General features: G+C 36.2%; 1 protein-coding gene across 6 annotated transcripts in view; it reads left to right on the plus strand.

The window, feature by feature from the left end:
- The window catches only part of LOC120541395 (A-kinase anchor protein 13-like), a 300,746-nt gene that overhangs the window by 251,186 nt on the left and 32,790 nt on the right, over positions 1–16,770 (plus strand). For all 6 annotated transcript variants that reach the window (XM_039772974.1, XM_039772976.1, XM_039772975.1 and 3 more), the window contains one exon: positions 8,851–8,918. In XM_039772974.1, the coding sequence (XP_039628908.1) occupies positions 8,851–8,918 (68 nt within the window). The remainder of the gene's footprint in view (positions 1–8,850; positions 8,919–16,770) is intronic.

Here is a 16,770-nt window from a genome sequence, read left to right on the forward strand (position 1 = left end):
CCTCTTTATAAACTCTATATGTCAAAAAGTGTTCCATTTAAACATTTTTTGCATTACGTGTTTGGTGTTTATTAAAAATGTGTTTGACATTTACAGGTTAAGAGTAGCTATTGGGTTCTTGGTCAACTCCCTTTACAAGACACTTGTTGTCCAGTTACTCAGTTTAGTCATACGACCAACTCTAGAAAGGGTCCTGGTAATTCTAAACTACTTCTGTGTCACATTTATTGGGTTCACTGTGCTCCTGGGAACACTTAAACCTTTGTAAATGGTTTTTACCCTTGCCCTGATCTGTGCCTCACCTCAGTTTTATCGCTGAGTTATGCAGAGAGTTCTTTGGACTTCGTGGCTTGGGTTTTTGTCCAGACGTGTATTGTGAATTGTGGACCTTATTTACAGAGGTGTGTGCATTTTTAAAAGATGTCCAATCAATTCAGTTTGCCACAGGTCAAATTTTTAACAATCTAAAGGATAATTAAAGCAACCAGGAAGCACCCGACCACAATTTGGAGTTAATACTAAATGAGAGATTTTAGTTGATTCTTCATGTTTTCATTTTGTTGTTATAAGTTATTGAGGGTATACTGCTGTTTGTTTAAAAATCAAAAATTAATCCATTTAAAATTGGATTTTGGATAAAAATTGACAACACAGTAAAGTGTGCCGAAAGTGAAAAGTTCTGAATATGTTCTAAATTCACTGTATATAAGTTAAAAGAATACGCAAAGAGCTTTGTGGAACCTTTTAAGTGCATTTTAGTTTCTGTTTTTTAAGCCCCAGTTGTAGATAGTGTTAACTGTGTAGTGAGGTTTTTCAGGTAAGGAAGACAAATTTCAAAGGATAGTTTGTTGTACTTGCTAATCATAGCACCACTCTGTACACGTGTAAATAATGACTCCAAGCATAAAACACAGAAAATTGATTTCTGTTTCAGTTAATTGGCTACCGTTAATGAAATTTACATTTTTTGGGCAAATTCTTTAATAACAAAATTGATGGGTAAAAACTTTTTTTTTGGCTCAGAGTTTAACTTATTCTTCTATTTTGGTCAGATGTGATATTACAAAAATTACTAGTTCAGCCATGTACAATCATTTTCTTTATGCCTTAAATGAATACTTTATATTTATAAATATAACACTAGGTCATGCCGCTAGCAGAAATTCTCTGTTTCTGCACTTATGGCGTATGAGAGAGTATACAAGTAAAAGTGGAGTACAGTAATCCCTCCTCAATCGCGGGGGTTGCGTTCCAGACCCCCCCGCAAAAGGTGAAAATCCGCAAAGTAGAAACCATATGTTTGTATGGTTATTTTTATATATTTTAAGCCCTTATAAACTCTCCCACACGGTTTATAAATATTCCCCGCAGAGTTAAACAGCATAATCCCTTTGTATTCTCTTAAATATTAGGTAAGATTCATTGAAATTATGTATATAAACACACTGTTTATATACAGTAAAACCTAAATATTATTTTAAAGATATTGAGTGTCTCTGATATCACATATGTTACAGCCATTACGATAGACAGGCCACCAGCAATAAATACGTACAATGCAAGAAAAATAGTATACAGTAAATGTGTGTACAGTGACACTAAACGTACGTACATGTACTAAGTACTGTAAGTAGAAAATTAATTATAGTTACTCACCAACAATGACACGATGACTTGTCCGATAACAATGAGTTTAATTTTACAACAAAGGAGAGCGTTACAGCTCTTCCAAAGGAGCCACTTCAGGCAATTTTGTAGCACTGCTGTTGTTCTTCTTCTGGCAGTCTTCAATCCAAATCCCTAAAGCAGATTCCATCCAGACTACTGCCTTATTACATCCACTTACAACTCGTTTTGCACCCTGGTTAAAAGGACACTGCGGCCGTAGATCTTCTATTCCTTTCCTACTTTTTAAATAAAAAGAATCTTCGCCATCAACAAATCCAAAACGTTTACCTTTTCGGCAATCGTTAACATCTTCCGTTTGCGCTTGGGCACGGCCCCTGAAGCAGTAGCAGGTCATTTTGGAGCCATAATGAAGGGCTTGACTATGCTCAAAGATAACACAAACTCTTTACACAGCGAAACACGTTGATGCTGAATGAGCGAGACGAGACTTCCTGGTTAACACTGCATTCAGCACGCAGGAACTTAACTGCGTGCTCTGATTGGTTAGCTTCTTAGTCAGGAGAACAACTGTGTGCTCTGATTGGTTAGCTTCTCAGTCATCCGCCAATAGCGTCCCTTGTATGAAATCAACTGGGCAAACCAACTGAGGAAGCATGTACAGGAAGTAAAAAGACACATTGTCCGCAGAACCCGCGAAGCAGCGAAAAATCCACGTTATATATTTAATTATGCTTTCATATAAAATCTGCGATAGAGTGAAGCCCCGAAAGTCGAAGCGCGATATAGCGAGCGATTACTGTACCATGTTTCTTGGTACAGAAATGATTGTCAGCAATACCAAGGAACTAGTTATTAACTTTCATAGTACCATGGAGCCTTTATGTCCAGTCACTATTCAGGGAGTTGATGTTGGGGGTAGTGTACTCCTGCAAGTACTTGGTGGTCCACATCAATGACAGGTTGGACTGGTGTTGTAACATAGAAGGGCAGAGCAGGCTCTTTTTTCTGAGGAGACTGTGTTCCTTTAATATGGCTAGTGACAACCTTCACATATTCTATAACTCTGTGATGGCCGTAGAGTTTTTCAGCACTGGTGTAGTGGGCTGGTAACATCTTCAAGAGAGGCCCACCAAATGAACAACATAATTAAAGGGACAGGCTTTTTTATGGAATGCACTGTGGACTTTCTGGAGGTAGCAGCGAAGGAGAGAATAAAAAAGACTGAGTGCCATTATGAACAATGCTGCACATCCTCTCTCTGTCACACTAACGTTGAATTGTTCAGCAAAAGTGTGTCAAGAAACGTGGCTGGGGCTCCTTTACACTAAAAGCAATATGTCTGTGTAATGTCTCACACTGAGAGACTGCCATGTCAGAAGTTTTCTTTCTTTTTGGTAATTCTTGGGTTTGGGGGGTTTGGGTTTGGGTGGGTGTGTTTGTCGTAATAATATTATTTATTTATTGAGCTTCTGTCACTCGTTATATTTTTTTATATTAATATATTTTGACTGTGCAAACATGCAGAATTAGGGTGTTTGTTTCGACTGGTTAAAATAAGCGATATTCCTGTTTGAGTATCACTTTAAAACATTGATGAAAATTAAATGATTTAATTGAATAAAATGCCCAGTCCTACCTGTAAGTGCTGTGTTGTGTTAAGTTGTGTTCTTTGAAACATGTTGAATAAAATAAAATGTAATAATGTAAGGAGCACTAGGAACTATAAGTTTAGGAAATGTACATATGAGAGTTTTTTTTATTATTATTATTTTTATTGGTTTTTATTTTATGAAAATGAAAGAATTACAACAAATTGATCAAACACGATACTGCTAAGTCCTATGCACATCTTATCCAACATTCCCTTCACTAGCCACCTGAGAAATAAAAATCAGAAGATTCAGTGTGATGTGTGCAGATCTTAAACATGCTTAACTAATTAAAGACAATATTAATAAACTAGCAGAGCAAAACACAATAGTAAAGTTAGTCTGTTTCAATCACGTTGTGGATTTAGGAACCTCTTGTCACTTGATTTGCTAGGCCTTACATCCCACTTTCTTTGTGTGTCTTGTGGCCTTTGTTCATTGGACATTCCAGCCTCTTTTGTGGACACCCTTTAATAAATCAAGGATGTGGTTGCGTTCAGAATTAAACCCTTGCAATAAGTCTCATCTCAAATAGTAGTTAGTATGCACCCGACATCAATTTAAGTGGCTCTGTAGGATTATTCTTATATCCTCTTGGTTGCAACATATTCCAAAAGCCATTGTCCGCTAGGAGCTTTTAAAATATGAATGGAATCTAATCATTGAAAGGTTTCAGTCAGGACAGAGGTACAAAAAGGTATTGAAAGCATTAAACATCACATAAGGCACAGTGAAGACAGTCATCAACAAGTAGAGAAAATATGATTAAACAGTGACTGTACAAAGATCAGGATGTTCCTCCAAGATTGATGAGAAGACAAGGAGAAAACAAAGGAGCTACAGGATTTCCTGGCAAGTACTGGTGGTTTCCTACATATGACAATGATCAGTCTTCATATGTCTGTGTTGTGCGGTAGGGTAGCAAGAAAAAACACCCAAGCCTCATTAAACTTTACAAAAAAACACTCCGTCTCCCACAACCATGTGGAAAAATGTATTATGGTCTGCTGAAACTAAGGTTGAATTATTAGTCATTAGTAATTCAGATATGCATCATGTTTTAGTGCTACTTTTCTTCAGTTGGATCTAGGGCTTTAGTGAAGGTGGATGGAATCATGAATAGCTCCAAGTATAAGTCTACCTGGAGATGAAGAGGAACTTCACTTTTCAGCATCACAATGTCCCAAAGCATTAATCAAAACCAACAAAGCAGTGGCTTCATCAAAGGAGGATCAATGTTCTGGGTTGGCCTAGCCAGAGTCCAGACTTTAATCCAATTAAAAATCTGTGTGGTGACCTGAAGAGAGCAGTACACAGGAGATGCCCTTGTAAATTTGACAGATCTGGAAATTTTTTTTTCAAGGAGGAGTGGGCAAAAATCCCCAGTCCAGATGTGACAAACTGATACTCTTAACCCAGCTAGACTGAGTGCTGCGACAAAAGCAAAAGGTGCCTCAACTAAGTATTAGTTTATGGAAAACAGGTTTAATTTGTTTTTTTCCTTTTTCACGATACAGTTTCTGATTTGTTTTTACATTCTTTGCATAGATTAGTTTTGCAATAAAAGTGTAATATCTTCTGACAGGATTTGTCTTGGTTTCATTTTTTTATTACACAAATTCTGCAATTTTGAAAGGGGTGTTGAGACTTTTTATATCCACTGTATATACACTGTATGTATATATAAATTATAGAGAGAGTGAGGTGGCTTCCAGATTCCAACTTTGTTACAGTAGTTGGGATTATTAGTTTGTCAACTGAGTAAAATAAGGAAAGTATTGCCATGTAAGTTAACAAAATACATAGTTGATTAAGCAGTGAAACACTGTTGGGTATTGTCAGGCAGTGCTCTTAAAGAGTAATGAATTATCAAAACAAAGTTAATCTGAAAGAAAAGTTCCAATAAGGAACTAGACTGGGGAATTCTGAAAACTTATAACCCAGTTAAGCAAGTCATAATTAGAATCTTGATCAAGGTACGGTATGTTTAGAATATTCTTAGTGATGATAAATTTGTATAATGGGCAATTTTGTGCTGAATTGGACTGCATTTTGCAGGCATTGTGGAGGAGCGTATTATATTGATAGTCGATTTCCATTTGTTGTGTGTATATAGTTCTAACTGAACAAGTCTTTCCCAGAGCTGTCCCAGGCTGTCTAACGGTGCATTCTTTACAGTTGCGGGATGCAGCCTGTAATTAGTCATGGCAGGACAGTATGGTCTCCACAGAATTATTGATGGAAGATTAGGAAAGTTAACAGAGATTACATTAAATGCTAATTTCTGGTGACCACCAAGATAATTTAAAATGGCATTTTTTACATGGATACTAGGGGTGAGTTTCATGTATGTATAAAACTATCAAGGAAATCATCTGCATATAGTGATTTTTGAATTGTGTTACTTTTGCTCGCTGTGTAGGCAAGTTAGTGTTTTGAGAAAGAGGCTGCTTTTGTGCTCAGCGCCTATTGTTTGCACAATGCTGGCCAAGTACCTTCTCATATTGATTTGTTTGATCAGATGCTGGCAGTGTTTTGTTTCCTTTGAAGCACATTCCTTTCTCACTCACGGTCAGGCAGTGTGGTTTTTATGTGCAAAATTTTGACAGAATATCCATGAACAGTGGCTATGCCCAAATTTTACATAAAGAAGTGACTCTTTATTAATTGCCTATGGACAGCTTCAAGATTTAAGTTATAGAAAGTATGTGATTTATTAGCTAGTGCTTTGATTAGATTGCAGAGAATTCTGCATGTTTGTATGTATATTGTAGTTTGTCTATTAATGTTTTATCAGGCACTGTGTTCACATTCAAACACTCTTGTATCTTTGTAGTTTTCAGCTTTATTTTTGACTTGAACCTTACTACAGTATCGCTTATCGTTGTTTTCTAAACCTTTTGATTCAACAAAATGAAACACGTTTTCCTTGCGACTCTTTCCTTGCTTAAACCAGCCATTCCAGTTTCCTAGTTGGAAGACCTTTTGAGCAACAAAATCAATTTTCAGAGATAGACAAAATCATATTCTTTTTGAGCTGTGTGAGTGGAGTAGCTGCTCAAATGTGTTCTACTGGTTAAACTGCCTTGTTGAATGTTCAGAAAACAAGAATGAACAATGTGGGAACAATGGGCACTGCAGTTCCACCTTCACTTTTTGTTTAGGAACAATTCTGGCCAGCATGTGCTGTAATCTGAAAAGTGAAACTGATAGCTGCGACTGAGCTTTTCCCCATTAGTGGAGTCTTCACTTGTTAATTTGTTTGGTTAGGGTCCTTGATGGTGGAAGGTGAGAGAAGCTATTTCTTGAAGCTGAAAAGCTTTATCTTTGTTTTCTATGGCACATTTAGCAGTAGCTCTTGTTACATATTTAATATACACTTCTCTGTGAAAAGCCCATAATATTGTGGCAAAAAATTTACCTTTCAGAGTACAATACCCAGGGCCTGCTGAGCAATGTTAAAAATGATCAGTCAACCAAATAAGCAATACTTACTTTGTGTAGCTGCTTTCTTACAAAGCGTTCATTGTCCGAGCACTGTTTCCAAAGTTGTCAACACTACAAATAAAAGCAACACAATAGTGTAAGGAAAAAACAAACAATTGAAATAACATTGCTCTTTTTCTCATTTATTTTATTTATTTATTTTTGCCATTATGAAAGCGTGGTGGACTCTGTCCCTCTCTGAACTTCCATACAATTATAACAGATGTAATAATTGCGCCTTAGCAGGACTACAGTTAATTGTACACCTGAAGGAAGTAAAAACTGTAAATCCCTACACCTGGGACTGTTAGGGAGGGTCTGAATTTGTGTAGGGGCGTTTTTTATTTTCAGTGTAGGTTTTCTGCAGCAGTTTGTCTTATTTACATTTCTGCTCTTCTTCTCACTTTGTTCCTGCCTTTACATTGCATTGTGAAAACATGTCGTGGAGCTGCTTCTGTGTTTACAAGCAGCAGCACAGATTGAATCCCATCTTTCAAAAATTAGAAATCCCACTACTGTGATTTTTTTTTTTTTTGGCTTGCATTGTGTAATAATAAAAATCTGCTACAGCTGTTTTTCTTTTTAACCCATTATTCTATTCCAATTATCTTTTTTTGTGTGTGTGCCTTTTACTAAATTTATATAATTTAGTAAAATATTAACTGTTCTCATTTCAAATGTGAAAGCTATTTACTATAAGTACACGTGCTGTCCAGTGGCAGACATAGTGTAGGAAAAGAAGTGTCTTGTTACTTTAACAGGGTGTGTCTTGTTGTATCATGTAGTCTGTAAATAGAAGTAGGTGATTGCGGCCGAAGGTTATTCCTGCTTGTGAATCTGCACAAGGTAAGTGGTGTTTTTGAGGACTTGGTGAAAGTGAATAACATCAAGTATCAAGAGATGGCAAATTGGCAAGTAGTTTTGGTTGACTGGCAGCCACTGAGCAGTGAATAATGCACCCAAAGACGGGTTCGATGGGTGCCTTGTTAAAATGTTTAAATGAACAATAAACATGTTTCAGTGATCCACGTGAGTTGTGACAGGAAGCACAAAGGAGTTACTGAGTGCTGAACATGCACCATTTCCTGTTTTTTTAATGTATGTAAAAGTATCTTTAATGTTTCACGCTGTACCTTCTGAAAGATTCACTTGTTTGCTCAGATTGAAGTTTTTTGCCCTTATTGGCACATGCTAATAAACAGGCTTTGAACTGAAAGTATCAGCTTCTAATGCACATTTTTATACAGGTAGAGACATGATTTCTTTTTTTCCCCTCCTTTCCTTGCACAGGAGTGGCTGTAATTGGTGAGGCCGGCTCCACAACTGAAGCCAGAAAAATTGGATGATGATATTTAGATTGAATCTGCTTTACAGGCAAATTACTTGAAGCAGTTTTTAAATTTTGGTAACCATTGTTAATTGTCTAATAAACGTTAAGCAAAGAAAGAACTGGGGCATGGTAGAATTTAAAGAATGTTTTCACTTAATTGTTTTAGGATTAAATATCATTGGCCCAAATGATGCCACATTTTCTATAAGTTAACAAGCAGCTTAAGTTTAAGCCACAGTTTTTCATATTTCTTGTAGTTCAGCTTTCAGTGTAGGGCAGTGAGATTTTTTTGTAGTGCATCTTTCAGTGAGATCATCCAGGCATTCGCTGGTGTCTTAGAGTTCATGTGCAGTACTATGCTGCGGCCCCTTTCACACTGCTACTGCGCTGTTCACTTGCCTGCCAGTGTGGAGTGGTCCAATAATATGTCAGTCAGCAGGCACCTTATTTATTCTTTATTTAAAAAAAATATTTATGACCTGTTTGTGTTCTGAAATTTCCTTTCCTAATGTCTGTTCTGTGCTTACTACGTCACCTGCACACCAAGAAAACAACAGTTGTGCTGTAACTGTAAATTTACAGAGCACTATAGAATAGACTACTTTATACAGCATCTTCCTATAATAAATGTGTTTTTTTAGTTTGTTTGCCGTTTCTCCATTATTTTTTGAGTTGCAATGGTAATGAAGTGTGAAGTGAATTTTTGTACTGAGTTAATATTTTGAGGCATTCATGTTGTTTTTTTTTTTTTTTAAGATTGCACTGTGTACATACATAAAAGCTGCCGAGATGCTCTTCCAGTCTGTGCTAAGGTCAAAATGAAGGTAGGTTTTATGGTTTTATTTCATATTGGACTATGGATAATGCAACCTTCTGATCTTCTGATATGCTATGTTTGTAGAATTTGTGTCTTTTTGGCTTTTTTTTTTATTGTTATCTTTCGGACCAGACATTACTACTTAAATGTCATGCATGTGTACTGTTAATGTAAATTCTGTTCTGTTTCCAAATTATTATTTTTTTATTTATCTTTACTAAATTCCTGTTCATTTCAGTGCTTTAAATTACTACAGGATTGATAAACCAAGTGCCAAAACAAGACTGTGAAGAAAAAATTAAAATTTTAAACTAAAGTATTACTTTAAAATCTTATAAAACTATTGGAGTACTTTATAATGCTCATTTAGAAATAATTGAGTTAATAAAAGTAAACTTTAGTATTTTTGGTTTTCCTGACTATGAAGTTGCTGAAATGAATTTTTTCAGCATGAGCAGGTTAATTTTTAAATGTTTGTCTTGGGATACATGTATGGGCTTTTCAAAAGCAAAAATTTAGTTTTTTTTTTTTTTAAACAAAAGATAAAATGGTGTCAAGATCACTGAAAATGTTAATCATGCTATACTGGCTTGTGATATGCAGAGAAAGTGTTGAAAGGAGCAGAGAATAACCGACTGTCTAGTTCGTGCTGCAGCTTCACTTTTTCTTTTTTGGTTTGATCACTAAACATCACAGTACTTGTTTTTCTAGAAAGAAGAGAGAGTAAGAGTAGGCTAATAACATTTTAGGTTTGCCAAATATAAATATTAAAAAATAAATAAATCAAAGCAGAGACATCACTCATTTTCACTGGACTTTTGTTCCTTCCAACCTCATCACCAAAACACAACATAATATCAATGATTTTTTTTACTTCAAAAGAATTGGAAGTGATTGTTTAACAAACCAATACTAATTTCAAGTGTTTGTTTACCCTAATTATTACTGAGAATGTTTAAAAATGTAAGCATTTTAAAAAAAGATTTTTACATTGGCCAGTCAATAACTCTTACATTTTTGAATGTTCCCTCTTTTCTGAATGCTCATTTTATGATGAACAAAAAGGTCCTATTCAATTTGTAGGGCAAATAAGTAAGCAGGTGAGCAGTTTATGATGAGATCTGCACTTGAGCTGGAGTAGTAAGAATCTTTTGAGATGGCAGGAGTGAGAGCAGAAAGATATTTTCTTGGATCTGCAGTGTGTGCTGCTCATGGAGGAGGACGACGACGTGTGCCACTTGATCATCGTTTGTCTCTCAGTGCATTTGGCATGCTCTATACATTTCAATGTGTTATTACTGAACTGTTGAGATAATTATTATTACTGTTACACAATTTCTTTTTGATACATAATTACTTCTCTCACTAAATGTTACACTTAGTTGATAAATCTTAACGCTCAATTTCGCAGTAAAATTTCGAAAGGGCTGGTAAAATAAACATTAAAAGCTAAATTTTATTAAAAAAGTACATGTTGTTCTGCTGCAATTAGGAGGTCATAAATGTCACATCTGCTGTTTTATTTTAAATATGCGACATGCAGTTTAGCATTCTCTCGGCAGAGTTGAGATTAAATAAAATAATTACATAAAAATACCAGAGACAATGACATTAGTAGTTGTGAGAGTTCAAATATGCATTATTTATGCACCATGGTCACTATCAGGGTGCCTTATAATTCTATCAAGGATCTTAGGCATAACTTTAATTTTTCGCAGTTAAAACCGGCATTTCCTCACAACAGACCCATTGTACTTCTGCCACTTCAAGAGAAGATTTGACAACTGTTAGTCAGGATGTGCGTTTTTTTAACAATTCAACTCAAAAGCAGTTCACTTATTCCAGATATGACATGGTCACTTTACAGTCGAGAATATATAGCCTATCAAACTGTGCGTTTGTTCAGGCATTGTGCTTCTTTTGCGCTCAGGTTGCTTCCCCCCCAGAGACTGTGGCATAGAACACCACACTGGCTACAATGTACCAGTAGAACATTTCCAGCACAAATAAAAGACCTGAGTCTCCTTAGCAAGTTCAGTCTGCTCTGACCCCCCTTGTAAGGCCCAGTGTGTTGTCAGACCAGTCCAGTTTGCTGTTCTTATTCACCCCCAGGTACTTGTAGCTCTGTGCCAGTTCCACGTCCTCCACCTGGATTGTGACTGGTCTCAGAGGCTTCTTGTCACACCAGATGTCCACAATCTGCTCTTTTGTCTTGCTGATGTTATGTTGCACGTTGCTGTCCCTGCACCACAAGATGATGTCCTTCACAACCTTTCTGTATATCGATTCGCCTGCATTATTAATGCTGTTTATGATGGATGAGTCATCTGAAACTTTCTGTAGGTGGCAAGTGCTGGTATTGTGCTGGAAGTCTGTTGTGTAGTAGGGTCAACAAGAAGGGAGTCGGGACAGTTCCCTGAGGAGCTCCAGTATTGCACACCATCATTTCTGACACACAGTTTCTCAGCCTCACACACTACTGTCTGTTGGTCAGGTTGATCTAGGAGGATGTGCGGGGCATCAAGATTCAAAACCTTGAGCATTAATGCAGTTTTACAACATTTATTTTTGAAACTTTTACATCACTTTCTTCAACCATACCATACATAATTTCTGTAGTGGTTTATTGTCTCATCATAAATACTTCGCTGTTTCTCTCCCACCATTCCCAATTTTTTTTTTGCTGTTTGACTCTCTAAAATACATCAACTGCAGATAAATCCTCATTACAGTTCTCTCATGGGCCTTATATATTCTTTTTCCTTGTGATTTTTATGCCAACTTGATGGTTGCACTTTATGAACCCTACGCTTGTTTTTTGTTTATATTTAAGGTCTTTCTCATCAGTGCCAAGTTTTTCAAATATCTAGTAAATGCTATTTTATGCATACTTCTTTTTCAATAAAGTTAACAAATCTTTCCACTGGGTCCTTATTTGTGTTTCTTGCCCTTCTCACTTGTAACATTTTGTCTTTAAACAAATCGACTGTTTTAACCCTGAATGGTTTGGATATAAGCAACCTGTATAACCCAGCACAGTCGATCCCATTGTCAGCAAATATTTTGTCACATGTGTTGCTTTATTTTCTTTTTTTTTTTTTTTAGTTAAATGAACACTTCTATGCATCGTTACTATCTTTTTGGTTTGTGTAGTCCTTCAACTGAAATTATGTTGAGAATTAAGACTAATGCTTTGCTCCATTAATCTCACCACACTATTTTTACCTCTCTCTATCCCTGCAAGTTTTCCTATGGATATATTATTTGTAGTAATTTACTTTACGCCTTTCCTTGTTTCATTCTTACATCCATTACCTTAAAGCTCAGATATTTAAAAGTTTTGTCAACCTTTTATTTGCTATATTTTAAGAGGAAGGTTTAATGTTGCCCACGTGTTTCTTATTTGCTAACACTGCCGTGACTCTTGCAGACATCCCTCAAATCTCCTGTTTCTGTGTTGGTGCATGTTGATTTATTTCATGTAGTGGATCTTCCTTCTCTGTCTTGAAATTCATTAGTGCATATCTACAACACTTCCTAAACACGTACTGTTCTTATGTTCAACATTTTGACTAATAGCATCTCTCTTCATTTATTATCTGTGTCTGGGAGTTAAAAAAAAAAAAAAAAGTCATTCTCAGAGTTGTAATTGGATCTACTGAAGCAAACACCACTGTTTAAACATACAGTGCCTTTTAAAATGCGTGCCAATGCCAATTTTAAGACTCATCTTTGATTTTAAATTAAAACATATTTACTCGTTTATTTTATCCTCCATTTCTCCTTCTACCCAATTTGTTCTGTCCTTATTGTTCAAAATATCTCTACAAACTATCAGATTTCTTACTTCTGTCTTATTCCCCTCTGCCTTGCCTTTTATGGTGCTATGTTCTTTAGTCTAACAATTCTCTTATTCCATTATTGTGTTTGTTTCCCTTCCTTAAATTCCTCACTTGTACATATGTTTGATTATTGTTTCCTTCTCTTGTCCCTTCATCCAACTGGCCTGTGTTAATTTCACTGGCTCTGGAGCATATACTTAAGTTTCGTGTGTCTTTAGTTTCTCTTTTTTACTTCCCAAAAGTACAAATCCATGAATGATTCTTTAGTATATTTGTAAATATCCTCAGTGGATTTTTTAGTATCTCTTTGTGTATTTTCTGTTTTTATCGTCCCAAAGCTTTCTTTGGTCTAGTTTCTGATATCAGAGCTGCTTCTCCTTTCTCCTTATCTGTTACCTCTTCTTCATTTGCTGATGGTTGCTCCAGACTCTTGCATTACTTCCTGTGTAATATTTCTCTTTGGCTTACGTAGCTGCCCTGTTCTGCTTCATGGTATGTCTTCCTTCTGTGACTTCATCTGTTTATTTCATTTCTTCTTTCCTTTGCTTATTGATTCGCAGCATTTTCAATGCAAATTCTGCTCTTCCTTTGTTTTTTGCTTTAACTGTTGTTTTCATTGTTCATTTCTTCATTGTTACTGATCTTTTTTTATTTACGTGTGACTCAGGATAGCTATTTTAACCAATGAAAATGTTCTTCTCCTCTATGGTTTTTGTGTTTAACCTTTTTCTTTAAAATATTTACTAGCTAGGCGCACCATTTCTTCAGATTTTCTACAAGTTACCTTAATGAAGTCACTTACTATATAGCCTTCCCTCACACTTTTTATTTAGGTTGCTTACATAAATTTCACAATTACTTTAGTAAATCCTGCCTCTCCATTTCACAGTTGATATTTTGGAAATTAAATGTAACAGTTTGTACACACTTTCATACTGTAATAGTGTTTTTTGATGTTGGTTTTTGACATTAAGCTGTGTACAACATATTGTAAGCCGTACCTCAGTATCCCATAATTCCACTAGTTGTTGGATTACCAGAAGTCATGCAATCAGCCTCCTGCACATTCCACTGAAAGACTAAACATCAGTAAATAGGGAGCCATGTGAGGATGTCTGGGTTTGATCCTGTGTGAAGCATAATCCTCTCCAAGAGATCTACAGATGGGCTGAAAGAGAGCCGTGACTTTGTGTACCGTACAGCATATGTATGATATGTACACCGCGGCACATTTCGTTAATAACTAATGTACTGAAGAGGCAGATCAAAGAGATCTATTAATGGCATGCTCTCTTTATTATTGGCATCTCTGTTTTTCTTATTTCCTGGGAGAAATCTAAATCCCCACATCTGAGTGACAAATTACATTGGTTTAACTGTGGATTTTTTTTTTTTATATTATATATATATACACACACACACAAGAATGAGTGTTAGACTAGCAAACGAGGCCTCAAAAGGAAAATGATGTCCTGGGTGTAAAATGACTGATATGTCTGTGGTTAGTGACGGGTGGTGCTTTACTGGATTGCCTCACAGTTCGCACTGCTGAACAAATTATGTCACAGACGGTTTCAAAGTAAGTTTACTAATATAGACATTTTTTAGATTGGTGACTCCCTCGTGTGATTTGAATGCGAGTTTTTAATCTTCCTTTTGTTTATGTCATAAAATAATATAAAGTGGCTGACCTGAATAAGAAAAGAAAAATCCACAATGTTAACACTTTAACTGTAGGTTATTTGTCAAATTATGTATAGCCAAAAAAGGTCCTGTAGGCAGCTTTGATTAAACCAATTTCAAGGGAGGACAAAGCTACAGTCCGACTACCAGGACTACCAGTTTTAATTCTAGGCAACCAAACTACAAACTTGCAAATCCCAGCAAATTAACAGATGTTTTGAATCTTTGGTCCATACAATATTTTCCTAATCAAAAACAATTTGATTAAATGAAAGACCCAATTTATCATGTACAATCTTAACTTTGGTGTCACTTTTAAAGACAGCTGCTTATAGCACAGCTATAGACTTGCTGTAAACTCTACCTAAAGCGCAGTTTATCTTTGACGCATCTGCCAGGTTGTGAGAGCAACACAGCAAAAATGACGTCAGACATGGTGACGTGCTGAATTTTTGCTTTCTGCTGCGCACAAAAATTTTTCTAACTACTCAATGACACTCTTAACAGCACCATGTCCCCTAAAGGCTGGGTTTTGAGAACAGGCTGATCATATGGATTGCAGAGTGAAGGGCTGAATATGGTGCGACAGGTCAACAAAGTGCAAGAAAACATGCAAAAATATTTGAAATGCATCTCTTCATCATCTAGGTCACACACGTGCGAATTTTTTGTACTTGACCTTCCTTTGCCGCTTTTGCTTAATGGGTCTGCTCGCCGACACACAAATAACCACCCTCTAGTAAGCAATATAGCGAAATTGTGATGCAAATCCATAGAGCAAGTAAGAGAAATAATAGTGTTATCTGTAAAGCATGCCAAAAGTTTATCGTATCAATCTGACAATTTCTATGATATATATATGTTACTTATTAATGCAAACTTTTTTGTGGAGTTAGGGTGGAAAAAAAGGAAAAGACAAGGAGAACCGTTTCATTAGTGCTACAATACCAGTTATAAGTGAAGAGAACCACAATTACAAGCAGCATTACTTTTTGTTAGCATGTTAAATACAGAGCATATTCTTCAAGGTAGTGATGATGTACAGCCAAGTCAGAGAATGTATCGTGCTGTATGTGGAGAGCATCCAGAAACCACATCTAGCAGCGGCCCTTTGTTTTCAGGAAAAACTCCTTTTAAGAGTGAAATGGTGAGAAAGCACAGCAACATTAATCTATTTAATGTGCTTGTCAGCCTGCAATACAGTATCTACCAAATGCCGAGTCATTTAATGAAATGTGTAACTTGGGAACAAATATAATGCACCGATACAGCAGGTAACTCTTTCAACTGATGGGGCTTCCTACAGCTGAGAAAATGACCTAAAATATCAAGCAGCTTGTTGATCTTGTGATGGCTTGAATATTCCAACAAAGCTCCCATCGCAAGTTTTTAAGTGTTCAGCCTTAGGAAATGGACATTAATCTCTGAAAATCACAGGGCTGTGCACTATTACAAAAAGATCTTGCCTTACGCAGTTACAGAAAAGTCATAAGAGGAATCATATAAAAAATAAGACCACTACTAATATGCACCCTGGGCTCCTAATGGCTATAGGGGAAGTAGCTCCCTGCTCGTAGCACAAAATTTGCAGAGTGTGAAGATGGTTTCTCAGGCCTAAACCCATGTTTACTAACATAAGGATTCTCTTAATTGCCCAGACATGAAAATGTGAAGGTGTCTGTTTACACAGATCACTGACTGTGGTCAACTAAAGGTGTTGACACTATGATACTGTATTGCACTTCAGAATAACCCTGAACATCAAACAGATGATGTTTCTAACATAGAAAGTAATCGGTGGGGCCTACATTAAGTCTGAAAACAAAATGTAAGAATGCAATATTAATGCAGTATCTCTGTTTCTTTTTGATAAAATATTTTGTGTATATTGGAAAAAGACCACACATCAACATAGCATAATCCTCTAAAACTCCTCTATTTGCTAAAATATTCTCTTCCAATATCTGTCCATTGTGTTTACATTGTGGTAGAAGAGTGCCATGCATTCATGGACAATAAATGTTGCCATAAAAAGTTTCAGGTAAGTTTCCATACTGCATTAAAGCTGTGCTACCAAAACGTGTACCTGGACTGCTAGGTTTGCAAAGGTGATAATCCTGAAGATTAATTATGTGCATTTACAGTTTGTCCACCCCTGTAGATTTCAAAATTTCTCAAATCATTACTAACATGCAACACTCTGTAGCTAAATTCAACCTTAGTAGCGTAAAAGATCTGAAATTGCATTCATTAAGGGTAAGCTGAAGTAAATATTTGGCTCAAGTCAAAGCACACGTACAAAGACGACACCAAGGCTCAGTTCTTCTGGTGATC

Source organism: Polypterus senegalus, chromosome 12 (genome assembly GCF_016835505.1).
Source record: "Polypterus senegalus isolate Bchr_013 chromosome 12, ASM1683550v1, whole genome shotgun sequence".
Classification (NCBI taxonomy): Eukaryota; Metazoa; Chordata; class Cladistia; order Polypteriformes; family Polypteridae; genus Polypterus; species Polypterus senegalus.